The following is a 23,247-nucleotide window of genomic DNA, read 5'->3' as shown; positions in this document are numbered from 1 at the left end:
TGCCCCAAATTCAGAGTAAGTTAAAAGTTCCCTCGTTTAAAATGTGCCATACTGAGCATTTAGCAGGGTTGTTACTGCCTGATATTCAATGACATAAAATGCAATCATTTTTACTTTGAAATATCAAAAAATCCTCAAGATCATCGACCTACAAATGGTAGAATCTTACCATAAACTGTGCGCATTAACGTAAAGCAGCATGAACACGTCAAGCAGTCAAATAATGGAGGATGACTGGCACTTGGGCATCTCAGTGACCAGAGGACAAAAGCAGAATCCTTGAAATTTGCAGTGGTGGGGTGTGTTCTAATCTTTAGTCCCTGAACTAATAATTATTTAAACTATAAGGAACCATATCAGTGTCACAACATTGCAGTACGAGTTGGAACATTCACCACAGAACTATGCCCAACTCAATCTCTCAGAATTCAGGCTACATCTGCTTTTAATATACCAAAGATGTTCCTGTTTCAACTAAAATAGTTCTTCTGAACAAATTTAAAAAAGAAAACTAGTGTGGGCAAACTATTGCGGAAGTAAATTTGACCCAAAATTGAAGAGTAAAATGAAGATAAACTGAAAGAAACTTGTGCAGATCATCATGCAACGGCAAAAATGTATTTCCACCATATCAAAGCAGAGATACCATTGCCCACTCACATGATGATCTATATAGAATATGAATTAAACAAGAATTACTTAATGCAAGTGGAAACAAGTAAATTATTTGGAGGACAGAACTGGCCTGCTCTGCCAGTCAACAAGATCATGAATAGATCTTTCAGCTGGACACCATATTCATTGACCAACTCTCTCCATAAATTATCTTAATATCCAAAAATCTGCTGTAATCTTTTCAATCAGATCCACTCTCAACTTCAAAGCTATAATATGCTGATGATACTTGGGTTCGAGGTGAGAGTTCAAGTTGTAAATAACTTGCCTACTGATGTACAAGTGAATGGGCTGTACATTAAACGTCCCCGGAAGGACCTCTAAAACCATGCCAAAGATCCACAATGTGACCTGGATAATGTGGAAGACATTCTGTATCTAGGAACCATCTCTCAGCAAAGACATACCATACATTGATGAAGTTCATCAGCGCCCCAGCAAAAATTTTGGCTGTTAGAGGAAAAGAGCATTCAAAGATCAAGACCTTATATCAAGTACAAAGTTTACAATCTGCCAAGTAGTGTGATCACTGCTCTCAGACATGCAACGGAGAAACGCAGCTCAGCTATGCCGACCAAAGTGTTATTTACTAGTCACCTCATCACTGAGCTGTTCCCACAACCTTCACACTCTTCATCTCATACTTATTTATAATTATTGTGATATTTATTGCTTATTCATTATCATTTTTTCTCCTTTCTTTTTATTTTTGCACAGTTTGTTGCCTTGCACATTAATTATTTGTCCAATCTTTTGGATATATTATTGATTCCACTGGGTTTCTTGTACTTACTATGAATGCCCACAAGAAAACAAATCTCAGGGCTGTATATGGTAACATATGCACTTTGTAAATAAATTTACTTTGAACTTCTAGAGTCTTTTAAAAGGTGTTTGTATACCTGCCTCAACTACTTCAAATTCAAGTTTAACTGTCATTCAACCATACAGAATACAGCCAAACAAAACAGCTTGTTCCTCATATACACTAGCTTCTCAATGAAAAAGTAGTTTCCCCTCAAGTCCTTTCTAAATCCTCCCCCTCACTTTAAAACTATGTATACCTAAGGCACAGACTATCTGCAGCATGCACCCAAGAGCTGAAGAGTCACACTTACAGCATCTCTGTAGTCCTTCTTATCCATTGACAGCAGAGCCATCCCAACACAACACCCACTCTCAAGCCACCATCTCCAGCACTGAGGCACTGATCACATTCAGTCAGCTCACTGAGAGGGCCACTTTGGGTGCATGCCAACAGGAAGAATCCCAAAACAGACACAGACACACACACATTTCATGCTGGGTTCTGACACTGTACCAAACTCCCAGAGAATAGGCAGAGGAAACAACTCAAAAACTGATCCAGCTTTAGGAAGTGTGCACACCCCTTGGACAACCTTAGATGTCTAATATCAGAGGGCATGCATTTAAGATGAGTGGGGGTCAGGTCCAAGGGGATGTGTGGGGCAAAAGTTATTCTTTTTTACAATGTGGAGGCATAGACGGGTGTTCAAGGGGTGATGAACGTGCAGGAAATGGAATGATGTGTGGATAGAAGGTACTAGTTGAGTGGACATTTGATCATTAGTTAGTTCAGCACCACGTTAAAAGTCCTGTTCCAAGACTGAGAAGAAGCAATGAGGATAATCTAGTCTGAAGCCCACTGCAATGGTATAGGTAACCCGCCAGCTACAACACCTCGGGGCAATCCCTCCCAGAGGCCAAGTAACCACCCCCCCCCCCCCGCTACCCTAAGGAGGTGGTCCCTGGCCTGTAAAGGCACTCCTGCAGCAGGAGAGGGTAATGTGTGCACCCGCATTTCCTGAAGATATCAAGGGTGAGAAACTGAATGAGCCCACACGTTGGGCAGGTGCTGGCATAGGTAGCGATGAGTTACTGGGGAGGAGCGACAGTGTGCTGTCCCGGAGGGAGGGGGACAAGGGGTGGGATCGGGGATGGGGAAACAATCTGTCTATGGTGGAGGTGGGGAGCGGGGAGGGAGGGAGGTAGAGGGGTTATGCGTGTTGCCTTGGGGAGAAATTCCAGTGCTGTTCCAGGGGGTGGGTTGGGAAAGGTTCACTTTCTGACCCAAGAAATGGGGTGAGGAGGTTCTTGTTCTGTCCAGGGGTGGGGGAATCCACAAATTGTCCTGGGGAGGTGGGGGGTCTCACATGCTGCGGGGAGGGGGACGGGAGGAATGAGGTGAGTTTGGGGGTTTCACATGCTGTCCTGGTGAAGTGGGCTGGATCCACGCTGTCCAGGGAGGTGGAGTAGTGGTTGACATGCTGTCCCGAGGGATGAGGAGGAGGGTTTCACGTACTGTCCCGGGGGGTGAGGTGGGCTGGATCCACGCTGTCCAGGGAGGTGGAATAGTGGTTGACATGCTGTCCCGAGGGATGAGGAGGAGGGTTTCACGTACTGTCCCGGGGGGTGAGGTGGGCTGGATCCACGCTGTCCAGGGAGGTGGAGTAGTGGTTGACATGCTGTCCCGGGGGGTGAGGTGGTGGTGGTGGTGGGGGGGGGGGGGTTACATGTCGTCTTGGGGTGCGCTGCACCGGGTGTGATTGGAGACGGGTGCAAGGCTACTCACCCATCGGTTGATCGCGCAGCGGAACATGTCGCGATCGCGCTCCCTTCGTCCCTCCTCAGCCGCTGGGATCCGACAGCGCGACGGCGGCTCCTCTCACAAACGGTCGGCGCTCCGGCATTTCCGCGGCCCGCCAAGGAAATTCTGTTTTACTGTTTTCATTTTGCTGCTGCTCGGGTTCGCTCGCCTCCCTGCCTGGCCGGCCGCCCGCTCCCTATCGCGGAAGCGACCGATGCCGACGAGCGCTGCCTTGCCTCCTCCCTGCTCCGACCAGACCTCCCTCTCCCTCGCTCCCCGTCCGCTGCACTGCACTGCGCATACGCAGATGGGCTACGCGCGGTCACCGCTGGGAAGTGTAGTCCACATGGCGCCTTCACACCGCGGCCATCTGGCGTTGAGCGAACTCCGGGGAGTACGTGCTGAGGGATGCACTGAAACTTGGTGCAGCCAACGCAAGGGCCCGGTGGGGAAGCATCACGGTTTATGGGGGAGCGGGGAGTAGACCCCTCAACAATGGTGTGGAAAGAGAAAACAACAGAGTGCCACGTGGGTGGCTAAAAGTGTGGAAATGTACAGCCCGTAATGGAAACATCTGTAAAGGATTGGGAGTCATTGAATGGTTTACTGTACATAATTTTATTTTTGAATAAAGTATATTTTGAAATTTAAAACTCCGGGGAATGGGAGCATGCCAATCTCCCCCCCCTCCCCCCCACTCGATGTGAGATCAGGGACAGTTGAAGAAGTTCTGCATGAGTCCCCCAAATCCTAAGAACTTCCTACAGGGGCACAATCGACAGCATCCTGACTGGCTGCATCACTGCCTGGTATGGGAATTGAACTTACCTCAATCGCAGGACTCTGTAGCTGTGAACTTCCCATGATTCAGGACGGGTGTGTAAAAAGGGCCCGAAGGGTCTTTGGGGACCCATGTCACCCCAACCACAAACTGTTCCAGCTGCTACCATCCGGGAAATGGTACCACAGCATAAAAGCCAGGACCAACAGGCTCCAGGACAGCTTCTTCCACCAGGCCATCAGACTGATGAGTTCATGCTGTTACAATTGTATTTCTATGTTGTACTGTTTGGAGGTCTGTGTATAACTCCCATAAAGGTCTTTTTCACCTTTGCAGTTTCCACCACGATCCTATTTCTAATAATTTGATTTCATTTTTTTTTTACCAACAGAGCTACCCCACCCGCTTGACCTATCTGCTTGTCCTTTTGATACAATGTGTATCCTTGGACAATAAGCTACCAGCTACAGTATAATCTTCTTTCAGCCACGATTCAGTGATGTCCAAAGTCTCATACCTGCCAGCTGTAAGTGTGCTACATGTTCATCTACCTTATTCTGTATACTGCATGCATTCAAATATAACACCTTCAGTCCTATGTTCATCAGGATTATCTACTTAAACTGCACTTTGTCTGCCTGCACATTCTCTGTAACTGTATGTAGGAAAACCCCAAAGCATTCTTCAATTATGTGAAGAAAAAAAGGATGACAGGAGTGAAGGTAGGACCGATTAGAGATAAAGATGGGAAGATGTGCCTGGAGGCTGTGGAAGTGAGCGAGGTCCTCAATGAATACTTCTCTTTGGTATTCACCAATGAGAGGGAACTTGATGATGGTGAGGACAATATGAGTGAGGTTGATATTAAGGGAGAGGAGGTGTTGGAGTTGTTAAAATACATTAGGACAGATAAGTCCCCGGGGCCTGACAGAATATTCCCCAGGCTGCTCCACGAGGCGAGAGAAGAGATTGCTGAGCCTCTGGCTAGGATCTTTATGTCTTCGTTGTCCACGGGAATGGTACCGGAGGATTGGAGGGAGGCGAATGTTGTTCCCTTGTTCAAAAAAGGTAGTAGGGATAGTCTGGGTAATTATAGACCAGTGAACCTTATGTCTGTGGTGGGAAAGCTGTTGGAAAAGATTCTTAGAGATAGGATCTATAGGCATTTAGAGAATCATGGTCTGATCAGGAACAGTCAGCATGGCTTTGTGAAGGGCAGATCGTGTCTAACAAGCCTGATAGAGTTCTTTGAGGAGGTGATCAGGCATATAGATGAGGGTAGTGCAGTGGATGTCATCTATATGGATTTTAGTAAGGCATTTGACAAGGATCCACACAGTAGATTTATTCAGAAAGTTAGAAGGCATGGGATCCAGGGAAGTTTGGCCAGGTGGATTCAGAATTGGCTTGCCTGCGGAAGGCCGAGGGTGGTGGTGGAGGGAGTACATTCAGATTGGAGGACTGTGACTAGTGGTGTCCCACAAGGATCTGTTCTGGGACCTCTACTTTTCGTGATTTTTATTAACGACCTAGATGTGGGGGTAGAAGGGTGGGTTGGCAAGTTTGCAGACGACACAAAGATTGGTGGTGTTGTAGATAGTGTAGAGGATTGTCAAAGATTGCAGAGAGACATTGATAGGATGCAGAAGTGGGCTGAGAAGTGGCAGATGGAGTTCAACCCGGAGAAGTGTGAGGTGGTACACTTTGGAAGGACAAACTCCAAGGCAGAGTACAAAGTAAATGGCAGGATACTTGGTAGTGTGGAGGAGCAGAGGGATCTCGGGGTACATGTCCACAGATCCCTGAAAGTTGCCTCACAGGTGGATAGGGTAGTTATGGAAGCTTATGGGGTGTTAGCTTTCATAAGTCGAGGGATAGAGTTTAAGAGTCGCGATGTAATGATGCAGCTCTATAAAACTCTGGTTAGGCTACACTTGGAGTACTGTGTCCAGTTCTGGTCACCTCACTATAGGAAGGATGTGGAAGCATTGGAAAGGGTACAGAGGAGATTTACCAGGATGCTGCCTGGTTTTGAAAGTATGCATTATGATCAGAGATTAAGGGAGCTAGGGCTTTACTCTTTGGAGAGAAAGAGAATGAGAGGAGACATGATAGAGGTGTACAAGATAATAAGAGGAATAGATAGAGTGGATAGCCAGCGCCTCTTCCCCAGGGCACCACTGCTCAACACAAGAGGACATGGCTTTAAGGTAAGGGGTGGGAAGTTCAAGGGGGATATTAGGGGAAGGTTTTTTTACTCAGAGAGTGGTTGGTGCATGGAATGCACTGCCTGAGTCAGTGGTGGAGGTAGATACACTAGTGAAGTTTAAGAGACTACTAGACAGGTATATGGAGGAATCTAAGGGGGCTTATATGGGAGGCAGGGTTTGAGGGTTGGCACAACATTGTGGGCCGAAGGGCCTGTACTGTGCTGTACTATTCTATGTTCTATGTTCTGTGTTCTATGTATGTTTGTATTATTGTCTATTTCCACCACATTTTGCAACTCTGTCTTATTGTCTGCCAGTAATGCACTTTCTCTGTAATTGTAATGTTATATTCTGCACTCTGTTGTTATTTTCCCTTGTACTATTACGTGCCCTGTTGTAATGAATTGGTCTGTAGGAACAGTATGCAAAACAAGCTTTTCAAGTTTCATTATCATTCAACCATACATGAAGATAGCCAAACCCTCTGGGCCAAGGTGCATAACACATTACCAACAGCATATTGCAAATAGCACATATAGTTACCATGTCAGGAGAAAAAAAGGAACAGTCACAAAAACAATAGCCCGATTCCATGAGTGGCACATCTGTAAATTGTCCTGGTCCAGCTTGTTCGTCCACTGAGCAAACACTGGAGAGCAGCATATGAGATAGGAGCAGAATTAGGCCATTCAGCCCATCGAGTCTGCTCTGCCATTTCATCATGGCTGATCCTGGATCCCATTCAACCCCATACACCTGCCCTCTCACCATATCCCTCGATCAACTTCTGCTTTAAATGTAACCACAAGCAAACACCAGAGGGCTGCACTGAGCAAACACCAGAGGGCTGCACTGAACAAACACCAGAGGGCTGCACTAAGCTAACACTGGAGGGCCGCACTGAAGGCATTAAGGACCCTCACCATCCAGGACATGCCCTTTTCTCATTGCTACCATCACGGAGGAGGTACAGGAGCCTGAAGGGAAGTTTCTTCCTCTCTGCCTTCAGATTTCTGAATGGCCCGTGGATACTAACTTAGCATTTTGCTACTTTTTACTACTTATTCATTACTTACACATTTCTTGTTGTAACTTATAGTAATTTTTTTAATGTATTGTACTGTACTACTGCTGCAAAATAAAATATTTCATGACAAGTATCAGTGATAATAAACCTGATTCTGATTCATTCTAATTAATTAGCTTTATTTTGTTCTACCTCAATGCACTGTGTAACGATTTGATCTGTGTGAACAGTATGCAAGACAAGTTTTTCATTGTACCTCGATACATATGACAATAATAAACCGTTCAGGAGCCTGCCTCTGCTGGCACCGCCTGACTGGGACATGTGGTACCATGCAGACTATGTGTCAGCCAGTGTCCTGTTGTTGACTCTCTCACAGAGAATATTGTACCATTGTTCTCTCCCTCCGTTATACAGAACTCTTGAACGGATCTCTTTCGGAGAGGATGAACTTTTGATCTTTTAAAGTTCAAAGTATATTTATTATCAAAGCGCCAAACATAACCCTGAGATCCGTGATCTTGCAGACACTCACAGTAAATACAAAGAAACACAATGGATTCAGTGGAAGACCACACCCAACAAGACAGCCAAACAAGCAATGTGCAAAAGGCAACAAACTACAAAGACAAAATGAATAATAAATAAATAAATACGTGATAAGTATTTAGAACGTGAGATAAAGAGTCCTTGAAAATGAGTCCATAGTGCATGGGAACATCTCAGCGTTGGGGAGAGTGAAATTATCCCCTCTGGTTGAAGAGCTTGATGGTTGAGGGGTGATAACTGTTCCTGACCCTGGTCGTGTGGGTTCTGAGGCCCCTGTACCTTCTTCCTGATGGTAGCAGTAAGAAGAGAGCGTGGTCTGGGTGGTGGGGGTCCCTGATGATGGATGTTGCTTTCATGCAACAGCACTCCATGTAGATCTGTTCAGTGGTGGGGAGGTCTTTAACTGTGAAGCACTGGGTCATATCCGCTACTTTTCCAGTCAAGGGCATTGGTGTTTCTATAACAGGCTGTGATGCAGCCAGTCAATATACCCTCTATCATACTTCTACAGCCATCTTTCAAAGTTTCAGATGACATACCGAATCTTATCAAATTTCTAAGAAAGTAGAGGTGCTGCCGTGCTGGACCCAGGACAGGTTCTCACAACTGAGAATTCAGTTCAGCCTGTGGTGGCCTACTCTCTAATGCACACTCTTTGTAATTGTAACACTGTATTCTGCATTCTCCTGTATTCCATCAATTTTACGCCATTGCTGTTGTGAAACAGTGAATTTCATTCATATGAGAGAGTAATAATAAACCTGATTATAATTTTCCTTCCCCCTCCCATTGGGTAGAGGATACGAGAGTCGGAACACACCTGCCAGCACACTTAACGACAACTTCTATCCTGCTGTTATAGGACTATGGAACAATTTCTTTGTGCAATAAGATGGACTATTGACCTCAATCCACCCCGATATCATTATCTACTGTACCATCTACCAGCGCTGCACCTTCTCTGTAACAATAACACTTTATTCTGCACTCTTATTTAAAATTCAAGATAGTTCATTGCTATTCTTCAGTTTGTTCGTTGTGTGCCGTGTCGTATGACACAGGTGATCATGCTCTTTCTATGACCATGATTGCTCTTGGCAATCTTTTTCGACAGAAGTAGTTTGCCATTGCCTTCTTCTGGACAGTGTCCTTACAAAACGGGTGACCCCAGCCATTATCAATACTCTTCAGAGATTTTCTGCTTGGTGTCAGTGATCTCATAAGCAGGACGTGATATGCACCAGCTGCTCATACGACCATCCACCACCCGTTCCCCTGGCTTCATGGGACCCTGATCGGTGGGGGGGGGGGGTCGTTAAGCAGGTGCTACACTTTACCAAGCGTGACCCATGCCCTCACAGAGGGAAGGGGTACCTTAGACCTCCTTTGGTAGAGACCTTGCCACCCAAGTTCTTCAGTACACAAGTGTAAATGTGAACAAAATGATTTTCATTCCCTTGTACCAGCTGTTGTAATACAGGTTCTGTGTGGACAGTTTGCAAACCCTTATGACAATATTAGACCAACTTACCAGTTTACCTCAGTGTACTGATCTCTCTGGATACAGGCAATCACAAGCTTTTCACTGTATCTCTTTTAGTGTGACTTCATAGAACAATTATGATATGATTCTACCCCATATAATTTATAACATGCTCTTTACTTACTTTATCTCACATTCCTGAGCGGTTAATGAACTAAAGCAACTATGAGACAAGATGGAAACAGGTTAGGCTTGTCAGCTTGTCAAGGCTGCTCTGCCGGCCAGTAACATGTTATGCCTGTTGCTGTATGTTTCCCCTGGTTCAGGTTCTCACTGCAGAGAGTGAGCTTCCAACAATGCTTCCAACAATGTACGAACACAGTCTCTCATGAGCCCATTCTGGCATTTGTCAATCCCACATTTTAATAGACTTAGTGGAACTTATATTATCAGGCAATCAAACAAACTTTGGCAAACACTGATTTACGATTGGTAAAAGGAACCACAGTAACTCAAACAAGAATTAATTACTTGGTGGTCTAGGTTTATCTACATCTGGTAAAAATATCAAGGCATCATGAGCAGACAACCCAAAGAATAGAACCTGGTTTTGAACTCTTGATGGATATTAGCAAAGATTAAGAGTGGAATCCCATTTCTTTTCCGTGGGTATCAGCATCATTATGTGCCACATCGTACGACGTGGGTGATCATAGTCTCCATGGCCATGATTGTTCTTGGCAAATTTTTCTACAGAAGTGGTTTGCCATTGCCTTATTCAGGGCAGTGTCTTTACAAGATAGGTAATTCCAGCCATTATCAATATTCTTCAGAGACTGTCTGCCTGGAGTCAGTGGTCACATAACCAGGATTTGTGATGTGCATAGGCTGCTCACACAACCATCCACCACCTGCTCCCTTGGCCTCACCTGACCTGAATGGGTGGGTGGGTGGGGGGCTAAGCAGGTGCTATACCTTGCCCAAGAGTGACCTGCAGGCTAGTGGAGGAAAGGAGGACTTTACACCTCCTTTGGTAAAGTGTTACTTTTAACCCTGAAACCCAGGAATACACCTGGTCAAAACCTGTGTTGCATTTTCATTGAATATGTAAATGCAAGAGATTCTGCAGGTGCTGGAAATCCAAACTGACCTGGAGGAACTGAGCAGGTCAGGCACCATCTATAGAAATGAATAAACAGTTGACTTTCTGGACTGATACCCTTCATCATGACTGAAAAGGAAGGGGGAAGAAGCCAAAATGAGACGGTGAGGAGAGGGGGAAGGAGTACAAGCTGGCAGGGGAAGGTGAGTGGTTGAGAAAAGGGGGATGAAGTGAGAAGCAGGGAGGGGATTGGTGGAAGAGGTAAAGGGCTGGAGAAGAACGAGTTTGATAGGAGTGGAGAGTGGACCATGGGAAAAAGAGGAGGGGTAGGGGAAGTAGATGGAGGTGAACTTACCTCTTATCTGATTTCACCTATCTCCTGCTGGCATGTATTCCTTCCCCTCCATTAGTAAAGGTCTTCTTTGAACTTTTCCTCTCTCACTTGAAATGTGTCTACAGTACTTTGGTATTAGGCATTTCAAACTTGGGAGAAAGATTGCCTGTCTACTTTATCTATGCTTCTCAATCATAATCTTGTAACCTCTATCAGATCTGCCCTCTGACTCAGCCACTACAAAGAAAACAACCCAAGTTTGTCCAACCTCTCAGTATAGCACATGCTCTGTAATCCAGGAAGCATCCTGGTAAATCTCTACTGCACCCCCTCCAAAGCCTCCACATCTTCCCTTAACATGGTGCTCAAAACTGCACACAGTATTGCAGCTGAGGTAGGAACAAGGTTTTATAAATTTGGAACATAACCTCTCGACAGCTGACTGAATCGCCCTCATTCCTAAAGTCTTGTGTCCCATGTGCTATCCCAACCATATCATCCACCTACATTGCTAGCATCATGATCTATGGACTTGTTTTCTTTGAAGACATTCACCTGGAATAAAACAGAAACATATGAAAATATTCAAGTAAAGTCAAGTTTAAATTTATTGTCACCTGACTACATATATGGATCAACCATGATGAAATGGCGGAGCAGATTCGATGGGCCAAATGGCCGAATTCTGCTCCTATATCTTACAGTCTTATCTTATATATACAACCAAATGAAACAACGTTCCTCCGGACCACAGTGCACCCACAAAACGTATATCATGCACAGAGCATTAAAGAAAATATTATCATAAATAAGTTAATAATATATTTAATGCATAGCACAGGTAAACAGTAAACAGGTCGCTGTCCTAGCGGGAATGAGACTGTGATGGTGACAGGGTATTCATTAGACTCACAGCCTGAGGGAAGAGGTTGCTACCCAGTCTGGCAGTCCTAGTCCTGATGCTCCTGTACCTCCTTCCTGATGGTAGTGGGTCAAAGAGATAGTTCAGAGAAATATTCGGCACATTAGGCCAAGTATTTGTGAATAAAGCTTAAAAAAACAAATGCAGAATATCTGAAATAACAACAGAGAATCCTGTCAACTCAGCCGGCAAGGCTGCATCTGTGGAGAGGCGGAGTGGGGGGGGGAGGCGTTGGGAGACAGAGAAACAGTATTGATATCAATAGATAAAATATCCTTCTTATCAAAGACCCCCACCATCCAGACTACGCTCTCTTGTGGCTGCTACTACCAGGAAGGAGGTAAAGGAGCACTAGGTCCCACACATCAGGTTCAGGAACAGCTATTACTTTTCAACTATCAGAATCCTGAAACTGCTAAGATGTTGGTGAGACCTCATTAGGAGTGTTCTGTAGGAAAGATGTGAATAAGATTGAAAGGGTGCAGAGGAAATTTACAAGGATGTTGCTGGGACTTGAGCACCTGAATTATAGGGAACAACTGAGTAGATTAGGACTTCATTCCCTAGAACATGAAGACTGAGGGAGATTTATGTAAATTATGAGGGGTACAGATAGGGTAAATATTTTTTTCCACTGAGGTTTGGTGAGACCAGGTCATGTGTTAAGGGAGAAAGATGAACATGAGGGGGAGCTTCTTCACTTAGTGGGTGGTAAGAGTGTGGAATGAGCTGCCAACACAGGTATGTGGATGCAAGTTCAAGTTCAATGTTTAGGAGAAATGTTGATAGGTACTTGGATGGAGGGATATGGAGAGCTTTGGCTCAGGTGCAGTTTGATGGGACCAGACAGATTAATAGTTCGGCATGGACCAGATGGGCTGAAGGGCCTATTCCTGTGCTGTAGTGCTCTATGACTCTAGAAAACAATGTATCCTAGCCCACACATGCCCCATTTCTTCTGATGCCATCACATTTATTATATTAAAGGTAGTAATAAGTCTGTACTGTAGTGCCCTGGCTTTCAAGTATATTTTCAGCTAGCCCACTCCAACCAAATGGTTCATTCCCAATACTCAATATAATAATGTCGTCAGTTTGCTGATTTCTATTTAAAGTTCTGACTCTTTTATTAACGTCCCGTTAACCTTCTAAGCATCAACTTTGAAAACTACTGTTGTGGAGCATTCCCATAAATATTTGATCGGAAGTGTTGAAGTTCCATTCAGCAGCTGGAATTTTGGCACACTGAGTTAGTAATCTATTCTACCTACAGTCTGCATTGCAGCAGCTCAACTCTCCTGTGACCTATGCTGAGAACAGCAATAAAAACTTTCTCATGGGAACTTCTAGACCTGATTTTCTATTCTTTTGTCATTGCTTAGTTGCAGTAATGGAACTTCCTTTTAACACCATGCTGAGAGCGTTATGCTGGCTAAATAATGTCATGATTTTAAAAGTCGTTATCTCTTTTCCTCTTCTTTTCTCATCATCATCTATTTTTTCAAATCTCTCCATAATGAGAATCAGTAATCACGTTCCTTTGATTACCAAGGACATATCCCTTTAGCTTGCTGTTTAGAAATGAAATGTACAATACTAATATTAATAACTTATTTGTACAGCACTTTTCATACAGACAATGTTGAACTGCTTTACAATTGGATAAATTGCAAACACAGAAATTAAAGACAAAAAGATCCTAGTTAAAAGCTCTGTTTGCCAGAGGCTGGGAGACCGCTTCACTGAGCACCTACGTTCCGTCCATCAGAAAAAGCGAGATCTTCCTGTGGCCACAAATTTTAATTCCACTTCCCATTCCCATTCCGACATGTCAGTCCATGGCATCCTCTACTATTGTGATGAGGTCACACTCAGGTTGGAGGAGCATCATCTTATATTCCGTTTGTGTAGCTTCCAACCTGATGGCATGAACATCAATTTCCCAAACTTCCGGTAACATTGAAATCTACAGCACATTACAGGCTGTGGTTGTGCCAACCATGTAACCTAGTCTAAAAACTGCCTAGAATTTCCCTACCACATAGCCATCTATTTTTCTAAGCTCCATGCAACTATCTCAGAGTCTCTTAAAAAACCCTATTGTATCCGCCTCCACCACCTTCACGGCAGTGCATCCCTCGTACCCACCACTCTGTGTGAAAAATTTTCCCCTGATATCCCCACTGTACCTACCTCCAAGCATCTTAAAACTATGCCCCCTTGTGTTAGCTACTTCAGCCCTGGGAAAAATCCTCTGTCTATCCACACGATCAATGCCTCTCATCATCTTATACATCTCTGTCAGGTCACCTCTCATCCTCCGTTACTCGAAGGAGAAAAGGCCAAATTCACTCAACCTATGCTCATAAGGCACACTCTCCAATCCAGGCAACATCCTTGTAAATCTCCTCTGCACTCTCTCTATAGTATTCACATCCTTCCTGTAGTGAGGTGACCAGAACTGAACACAGTACTCCAAGGGAGGTCTGACCAAGGTCCTACATAGCTGTAATATTACCTCACTATCAACCTGCGCAGCAGCTTTGAGTGTCTTATGGGAATGGACCCCAAGATCTCTCTGATCCTCCACACAGCCAAGAGTCTTAGCATTAACACTATATTTGGTCTTCAAATCAGACCTACCAAAATGAACCACTTCACACCTATCTGGGTTGAACTCCATCTGCCACCCTCAACCCAATTCTGCATCCTATCGATTTCCTGCTGTAATCTCTGACACCCCTCCAGACTATCCACAACAAACCTATCACGTAGTGGATAGTCAGAGTCCTTTACCCAGGACTGGAATGGCTAACATGAGAGGGCACAGTTTTAAGGTGCTTGGAAGTAGGTACAGAGGAAATGTCGGGGTAAGTTTTTTACTCAGAGAGTGCTGAGTGTGTGGAATGGGTTGCTAGCGACGGTGGTGGAGTCGGATATGATAGAGTCTTTTAACGGACTCCTGGATAGATACATGGAGCTTAGGAAAATAGAGGGCTATGGGTAACCCTAGGTAATTTCTAAAGTAAGTACGTGTTCGGTGCAGCATTGTGGGCCGAAGGGCCTGTATTGTGCTCTAGTTTTTCTATGTTTCTAATCCCATTCCCCATTCCCATTTCCCTCTCTCACCTTAACTCCTTACCTGTCCATCACTTCCCTCTGGTTCTCCTCCCTCTTTTCTTTCTTCCATGGCCTTCTGACCTCTCCTATCAGATTCCCTCTTCTCCAGCCCTGTATCCCTTTCACCAATCAACTTCCCAGTTCTTTACTTCACCCTTTCCCCCCCACCATTTCACCTATCACCTTGGGTTTCTTCCTCCCCTCCCCGCAGTTTCTAACTTCAATTCCTCATCTTTTTTTCTCCAGTCCTGAGGAAGGGTCTTGGCCTGAAGCATTGACAAACCCTTTCTTACCACAGATGTTGTTTGACTCTCAAGCAGATTTTTTTGCATCTCACTGATGCTAATTACTTGGAAGTGAACAGAAAGTGAACAAGTCAGGCTAAATCAGTGTACAAATATATTTTCTATTTGACAGGGACCAGCATTTTCTCAGGTTGGCAACTACAGATTTCAATAATTCAAATAGGAAACTTCCTGTTCTTCCTGCTCCTCAGGAAAGATTCTGTTCCCTTTAGGGGGTTGTTCTTGCAGACCATGATTTATTTTTTTTAGACATTCAGCACAGAACAGGCTCTTCCGGCCCTTCAATCTGTGGCATACGGTATCCCACACAGGACGATTTACAATGATCAATTAGCCTACTAACTGATATATCTTTAGACTTCGGGAGAAAAACAGAGCACCCAGAGGAGACCCAAGCGTAAACGGAAGAATGTATAAACAACCTCGGAACTGAACTCCGAACTCCAGCTCCCTGTACTGGAATAGCTACTCTACCATAGCAGCCATGATGTACCACGTACAGCAAACTTAATGGCAGCCTTTTAGTCTGACACAGAAATACAAATAACATCAAAGCCTTGTTTTTGATTCATTTCACTCACCTGTCTCTTTTTACTAGATAGAACATAGCCGAAATGAAACTTAAAGACAACAATGAATAAATTGAATTTAAAAGCAAAAAAGATAAAACTTTCTTGTTGTCTTAATATTCAAGTAATTAAAAACAACGCACTCAATATCAATTGTCATGCTGTTTTGCCAATGCTCAAGCAAATACCAGTTTGTGTGTTTAGCCTGCCACCATGTGGCAGAAAATAGATTTATGTTAGATAATATGTTGGGAGATGGTGTATGAATAATATATGGTGTAACGTTTTAGAGTGCAGTATAGCTTGTAAAAGCAAATGAGAGTGCATATAATATAGCAAAGATTAGCAGGAAGCTAGAGCATCTGGGAGCTTTTAAAAACCAACAGATGGCAAGTGAAAAAACAATAAGGAGAGAAAAGATGGAATACGATGGTAAACTAGCCAATAATAGAAAAGAGGATACAAACAGATTTTTCAGATATATAAAGAGTAAAAGAGAGGTGAAAGTGGATATCAGACTGTTGGAACATTTTACTTTTACTTTACTTTATACTTCATTGTCACCAAACAATTGATACTAGAGCGTACAATCATCACAGCGATATTTGATTCTGCACTTCATACTCCCTGGATTACAAATACTAAATATTAAAGATATTAAAAGTAGTTAAAATTAGTAAATATTAAAAACTTAAATTATAAATCATAAATAGAAAATAGAAAAATGGGAAGTAAGGTAGTGCAAAAAAACCGAGAGGCAGGTCTGGATATTTGGAGGGTACGGCCCAGATCTGGGTCAGGATCCGTTCAGCAGTCTGATCACAGTTGGAAAGAAGCTGTTCCCAAATCTGGCCGTACGAGTCTTCAAGCTCCTGAACCTTCTCCCGGACGGAAGAGGGACGAAAAGTGTGTTGGCTGGGTGGGTCGTGTCCTTGATTATCCTGGCAGCACTGCTCTGACAGCGTGCGGTGTAAAGTGAGTCCAAGGATGGAAGATTGGTTTGTGTGATGTGTTGTGCTGTGTTCACGATCTTCTGCAGCTTCTTTCGGTCTTGGACAGGACAACTTCCGTACCAGGTTGTGATGCACCCTAGAAGAATGCTTTCTATGGTGCATCTGTAAAAATTAGTGAGGGTTTTAGGGGACAGGCCAAATTTCTTTAGTTTCCTCAGGAAGTAAAGGTGCTGGTGGGCCTTCTTGGCAGTGAACTCTGCTTGGTTGGACCAAGTCAGGTCATTTGTGATATTGACCCTGAGGAACTTAAAGCTTTTGACCTGTTCCACTTGCACACTGCTGATGTAAATTAGGTTGTGCGGTCCGCTACTCCTTCTGCAGTCAACAACCAATTCCTTCGTCTTGCAGACGTTGAGGGATAGGTTATTGTCTTCGCAACATGCCACCAGGTTCTTAATTTCCTCCCTGTACTCAAACTCATCATTACCCGAGATATGGCCTCCAATTGTTGTGTCATCAACAAACTTATATAGTGAGTTTGATGGAATCTTGGCTACACAATCATGGGTGTACAGTGAGTACAGCAGGGAGCTGAGTACACAGCTTTGTGGGGCACCCATGCTCAGAGTGATTGTAGGGGCGAGCTTGTCCCCTATTTTTATAGCCTGGGTCCTGTCTGTGAGGAAGTTGAAGATCCAGCTGCAGATCTGAGTGCTAAGGCCCAGGTTCTGGAGCTTAGAAATCAGTTTGTTTGGAACGATGGTATTAAAGGCAGAGCTGTAGTCAATGAAAAGGAGCCTTACGTATGAGTCTTTATTCTCCAGGTGTTTTAAGGAGGAATGTAGGGCCAGAGAGATGGCATCTGCCATTGACCTGTTGCTCCGGTAGGCAAATTGCAAAGTGTTGAGGTTGACTGGTAGGCTGTGGTTGATGTGTGCCAAAACCAATCTCTCGAAGCACTTCATAGCAATTGATGTCAGAGCCACAGGTCGATAGTCATTCAGGCATGCCACCTTGCTCTTCTTCGGCACTGGGATTATCGTTGCCTTCTTAAAACACGAGGGGATCTTAGACTGAAGCAAGGAGCAGTTGAAGATGACAGCAAACACTCCAGCTAGCTCACTTGCACAGGCCCAGAGAACCCGTCCTGGGACGCCATCTGGGCCCATTGCCTTCCTTGGATTTATCTTCAGGAAGGCCATTCTAACTGTGACGATGAATCTCGATGCCACCAGGTCCGGTTCATCCGGACGGAGCGGGACGCTCCTCTTCTGTTCAAATCATGCGTAGAATACGTTAAGTTCATCAGGAAGAGAAGCGCCACAGTTATTGATATTCTCAGCCTTTTCTTTGCACCTAGTGATCTCACTTAGACCCTGCCATAGTCTACTGGCATCCCTTTGGTTAGCCTGGGCTTCCAACTTGGCTCGATATTGGCCCCAAGTGCGCATGCGCTGGTCGTGCTTGCAGCCTGGTACAGCCGTTCCGATCTATTCTTTTACTTTCTTCTTCTTACTTTTTAATTTACATATTTTTTGTATTTTTTTCTCACGGTAACACGTCGAAGCTGCACCTTCTCTAATATGCTGGTAGAGGGAATTTTATTTGGGTTTTCTTTAGCGCTGGAAATGGTTACATCCCGACATGCGGGACAGAAGCAAGGTCGCATTGTGTATTCCACGGACCGGCAAATTCCGGTCAGCTTAGCGACAGAGCGGCGGACAACCCTGCTGAAAGCCGGAGGAAAACACACAGAGGATGCAGCGGGAGATCACAAAGCCGAGGAAAGAGGACCGGGTCCAGACAACAGAGACTTTTGGAGAAGAGGAGTTCGGTGGGTAATACCGTTCCGCCTGACCGGAAGTGCACTGAAAGCGGTAAGCAGCGTGAAGGAGTGGGGTGCTTACTGTTCCGGCTAACAACGGATGGTGCAATCCGGGGTATATTACGATCGAGGAACGTGTTTGCAGACTGGATATTGAACTTTTTACTGTTGGACTTCGGCCGCATTCCACCGTGATACAACACTTGGCGGCATGGGAGGTCATTCCTGCCTGTGGCCATCGAACGTGCAGCTCCTCCCGTGGAGGGTCAGACACCCTGAGTCAATGGGCTGGTCCTGGACTTATTTTCCATCTGACATAGTTTGCATTTTGTTGTTTGATTGTTTGTGGTTTTTGTATTGCTATATTTACACTCTATTCTTGGTTGGTGCGACTGTAACGAAACCAAATTTCCCTCGGGATTAATGAAGTATATCTATCTATCTATCTATCGCCTCTTGGCGCCCTTAATGGCTTTCCGGAGTTCACGCCTGGATTCCGTGTAGCGGCTGGTATCCCCGGACCTAAAAGGCGCAGCTCTAGCCTTTGAAAGGGACGTGACCTGGAGAGGTCCATTTCGCTGGAGAGATAGCAATGGGGGATCAAAGAAATGGCGGAGGAACTTAAGTATTTTGCATCAGTCTTCACTGTGGAAGACACTAGCGGAATGTTGGAAATTCGAGTGTCAAGGCTGATTTATATGTGTATATTAGCTTGCACCATAGCCTACGCAAGTGGGCTACGCCATTGTGAGCATTTATACTTGTGTGTTGGTGTGTCTGCGTCGCTCTGCAATTCGGGCACGTACATGTATGTGCACATCACGCATTTGCACGTTGTGCATGTGCACACACCTGCCCCTGCAAGGCTTCATGGTCATGGTAGTCTTTCTCGGGGTAAACAGGTTTAAATCGAGCATCTTTTTTCGTAAAAGCGAAATGTGTCCTCCATAATTTCGGAGGTCTGTAAAGCTTTATGGAAAGCATTGCAGCCAGAATTCCTTCCCTGCCCTTCAGTCGCCCAATGGGAAGCTATTGCAGCGTAGAAGGAAAAGCGATGCTACCAAGTGGATCAATCACAGCTGTTGCGGTCTGTGTTGCCACGACGCATAGTTACATTTTGGGAGAAGTGCGCGTCAGGCTACGGCATAGGGATCCACGTAGGCACTGCGTAGGGTTCGCAGCTGTGCCGTACCTACGGCACACATTTGATGCACAAGTATAAATCAGCCCTCAGGAGGCAGAAATGAGTGGAGATATTACTGAGGAGAAGGTGTTTGGGAAGCTGAAAGATCTAAAGGTAGATAAGCAACAATGTAATGCTGATCAGGATCCTGTCAAACTCTGCTTTAAATATACCCAATGACTTGGCCTGCACAGTTGTCTGTGAAAAGGAATTCCACAGATTTGCCTCACTCTGACTAAAGAAAGTCCTCCTCATCTTTGTTCTAAAGTCAATGTCCCCAACTTGGGGTCCACGGACCCCTTCGTTAATGGTAAGGCTCCATGGTATAAAAAACCATGGAGAACCCCTGTTCTAAAGGGATGTCCTTCTATTCTGAGGCTGTACACTCTGGTCCTAGACTCCCCCAGTGTAGGAGACATCCTCTCCATGTCCACTCTACCTAGACCTTCCAATATTCGACAGGTTTCAATGAAGTCTTTCTTCATTCTTCTGAACTCCAGTGAGTACAGGCCCAGGGCCATTAGACACCCCTCATATATTAACCCTTTCATTCATGGGATCATTCTCAAGAACCTTCTCAGACCTTCTCCAATGCCAACATGTCCTTTCTGAGACAAGGGGCCCAAAACTGCTCACCATGTTCCACGTATGGTCTGAGCATATCCTTATAAAGACTCAGCATTACATCCTTGCTTTTATATTCGAGTCCTTTCAAAATTAATGCTCACACTGCACATCCCTTCCATAGCAATGACTCAAAGGGCAAGTTAACCTTTAGGGAGGACATCCAAGGCCCTTTGTACCTCAGATTTCTGAATTCACTGCCTGTTTAAAAAATAGTCTACACCTTTAGTCCTTCTACTAAACTGCATGACCGTACGTTTCCCTGCACTGTATTCTCTCTGTCTACAGAACACCACTCTTTTTCGCTTGACATCACACTTGGGACAATGTTTTCACTATGCACCCCACGGACACAACAGAGTCTGTGGCACCAATTCAAAAACAGCTGCAAAGATAGTCACCACACATGTACACGGCAATTGTCATCAGTGAATCAACAGCATTTATTTATAAACTGATTCTGGAAACTCGGAGCAGCACACACAGAATGCTGGAGGAACACAGGAGGTCAGGCAGCACCTATGGAGAGGGATAAACAGTCGACATTTTGGGACGAGACCCTTCTTCAGGACTGGAAAGGAAGGGGGAAGATGCCAAAATGAGAAGGTGGGGGTGAGGAAAGAGGGGAAGCTAGAAGGTGAGAGGTGAAGCTTGGTGGGTGGGGAAAGGGGATGAAGTAAGAAGCTGGGGAGGGGGTTGATAGGTAGAAAAAAGCAAAGTGCTGGAGAAGAAGGAATCTGATAAGAGAGGAGAGAAAGGGGAGGGGGAGGGACACAAGGGGGAGCTGATAGGCAGGTGAGGAGAAGACGTGAGGTCAAAGTGAGGAATAGAGGAAGGAAGGTGGAGGGCAAGATTACTAGAAGTTGAGAAAATTGATGTTCATTTGTTCATTCTCCAAATGCGCTGGAGAAACTCACCAGGTCAGGCAGCATCCATGGAGAGGAATAAATAGTCAATGTTTTGGGCTGAAAAGGAAGGGGGAAGAAACCAGAATAAGAATGTTGGGGGGGGGGGTTGTTAGCTTCCCTTCCTTTCCTGTCCAGGTGAAAGGTTTCAGCCTGGAACATCGACTGTTTATTGCTCTCCATAGGTGCTGCCTGACCTGCTGAGTTCCTCCAGCATTTATGTATTGCTAGCTCTAAATGTGAAGCACCTTTGGGTTTCCTGGGGTCATGAAAATGGGTACAAAACAGAAAATGAGTTTTGTATTTTCAGACACCTTTGGATATTTCCTTCTTTAAAACAACATAAATTACAACTCGGTTGCAAAGATAATTCTGAGCAGGCAGCTGTTGGAGCAGTGCCACATCAGAGGGAATCGTTATAACATCACTCAAACAATTTTTTAACTCAAAATTGGTGGCTTCCAACCAAACTTAATGATGTGCCTCAACTTAACACAAATCCATGATTTTTAACTTTCCCATTTTCCTGAATATTCTTTCTACGTTTGTAATTATTCCACCACAAAAAATAAACATAGAAACATAGAAAACCTACACCACAATACAGGCCCTTCAGCCCACAATGCTGTGCCAAACATGTCCTTACCTTAGAAGTTACCTAGGGCTATCCATAGCCCTCTATTTTTCTAAGCTCCATGTACCTATCCAGAAGTTTCTTAAAAGACCCTATCGTATCCACCACCACCACCGTCACTGGCAGTCCATTCCACGCACTCATCACACTTTGTTTAAAAAACTTACACCTGACATCTCCTCTGTACCTACTTCCAAGCAGCGTAAAACTGTGCCCTCTCATATTAGCCATTTCAGCCCTGGAAAAAGGCCTCTGACTATCCACACGATCAATGCCTCTCATCATCTTATACACCTCTATCAGGTCACCTCTCATCCTCCATTGCCCCAAGGAGAAAAGGTTGAGTTCACTCAACCTATTCTCATAAGGCATGCTCCCTAATCCAGGCAACAACCTTGTAAATCTCTTCTGCACCTTTTCTATGGTTTTCACATTCTTCCTGTAGTGAGGCAACCAGAACTGAGCAGAGTACTCCAAGTGGGGTCTGATCCAGGGTCCAATATAGCTGTTACATTACCTCTCAGCTCCTAAACTCAATCTCACAATCCCACCTGTGTAGCAGCTTTGAGTGTCTTATGGACTCGGACCCCAATATCCCTCTGATCCTCCACACTGCCAAGAATCTTACCATTAGTACTATATTCTGCCAACTTATTTGACCTACCAACTTCCTATTTATTTGATAACAACCCAACGGCAAACAGTGTTGACAAAACAAAACCAGAACCCTGAAATTGATCATGAATCTTAGCTTCTTTGATCAATTGTGAAACCTGTCACTATTCGGAATTCCCCTTATTTCCCGAGCAATTATAATTCGATGATTCATTTTTCCAACCCCATCCAAGCCATGGTTAACAATCGATTACCTTCACAAACATGATTTATTAAAGTTCAAAGTACTTCAACGTAAATTTTATTAATAAAGAATATATATGCCACCATATACAATCCTGAGATTCATTTTCTTGTGGGCATACTGAGCAAATCTATAGCTATAACAGAATCAATGAAAGAGCAACCGGATTGCAGAAGTCAACAAATTGTTTAAATACAGACAGAAAGAAATAATAATAATAAACAAATAAGTAATAAGTATCAAGAACACGAGTTGAAGAACCCTTCAAAGTGAATCTATTGGTTGTGGAACATTTCAATGATTGGGCAAATGAAGTTATCCCTTTGGTTCAAGAGCCTGATGGTGAGGCTGTTCCTGAACCTGGTGGTGTGAGTCCTGAGGCTCCTGTACCTTCTTACGAATGGCAACAGCAAGAGAGCATGTCCTAGCTGGTGGGGGTTCCTGATGATGGATGTTGTTTTCCATTGACAGCGTTTCATGTAGGCATGCTCAAAGGTTATGAGAGCTTTACCCGTGATGGACTGGGCCGTATCCACTATTTTTGTAGGATTTTCTGGTTAAGGTCATTGGTGTTTCCAT

General features: G+C 44.5%; 1 protein-coding gene across 3 annotated transcripts in view; it reads right to left on the bottom strand.

The window, feature by feature from the left end:
• The window catches only part of atp11c (ATPase phospholipid transporting 11C), a 218,016-nt gene extending 214,455 nt beyond the window's left edge, over nucleotides 1-3,561 (bottom strand). For 2 of the 3 annotated variants that reach the window (XM_072271058.1, XM_072271057.1), the window contains exon 1: nucleotides 1,794-1,858. In XM_072271058.1, coding sequence (XP_072127159.1) covers nucleotides 1,794-1,835 — 42 coding nt within the window. In that variant the 5' untranslated portion in view covers nucleotides 1,836-1,858. Of the gene's footprint in view, nucleotides 1-1,793; nucleotides 1,859-3,268 lie in introns of those variants that run through there. The other variant, XM_072271059.1, reaches the window with a different exon arrangement.
• Nucleotides 3,562-23,247: the final 19,686 nt, after the last annotated feature.

Source organism: Mobula birostris, chromosome 10, assembly GCF_030028105.1.
Source record: "Mobula birostris isolate sMobBir1 chromosome 10, sMobBir1.hap1, whole genome shotgun sequence".
Lineage (NCBI taxonomy): Eukaryota > Metazoa > Chordata > Chondrichthyes > Myliobatiformes > Myliobatidae > Mobula > Mobula birostris.
Note: the sequence above shows the minus strand (reverse complement) of the source record. Positions and strands in the feature narration are given on the sequence as shown.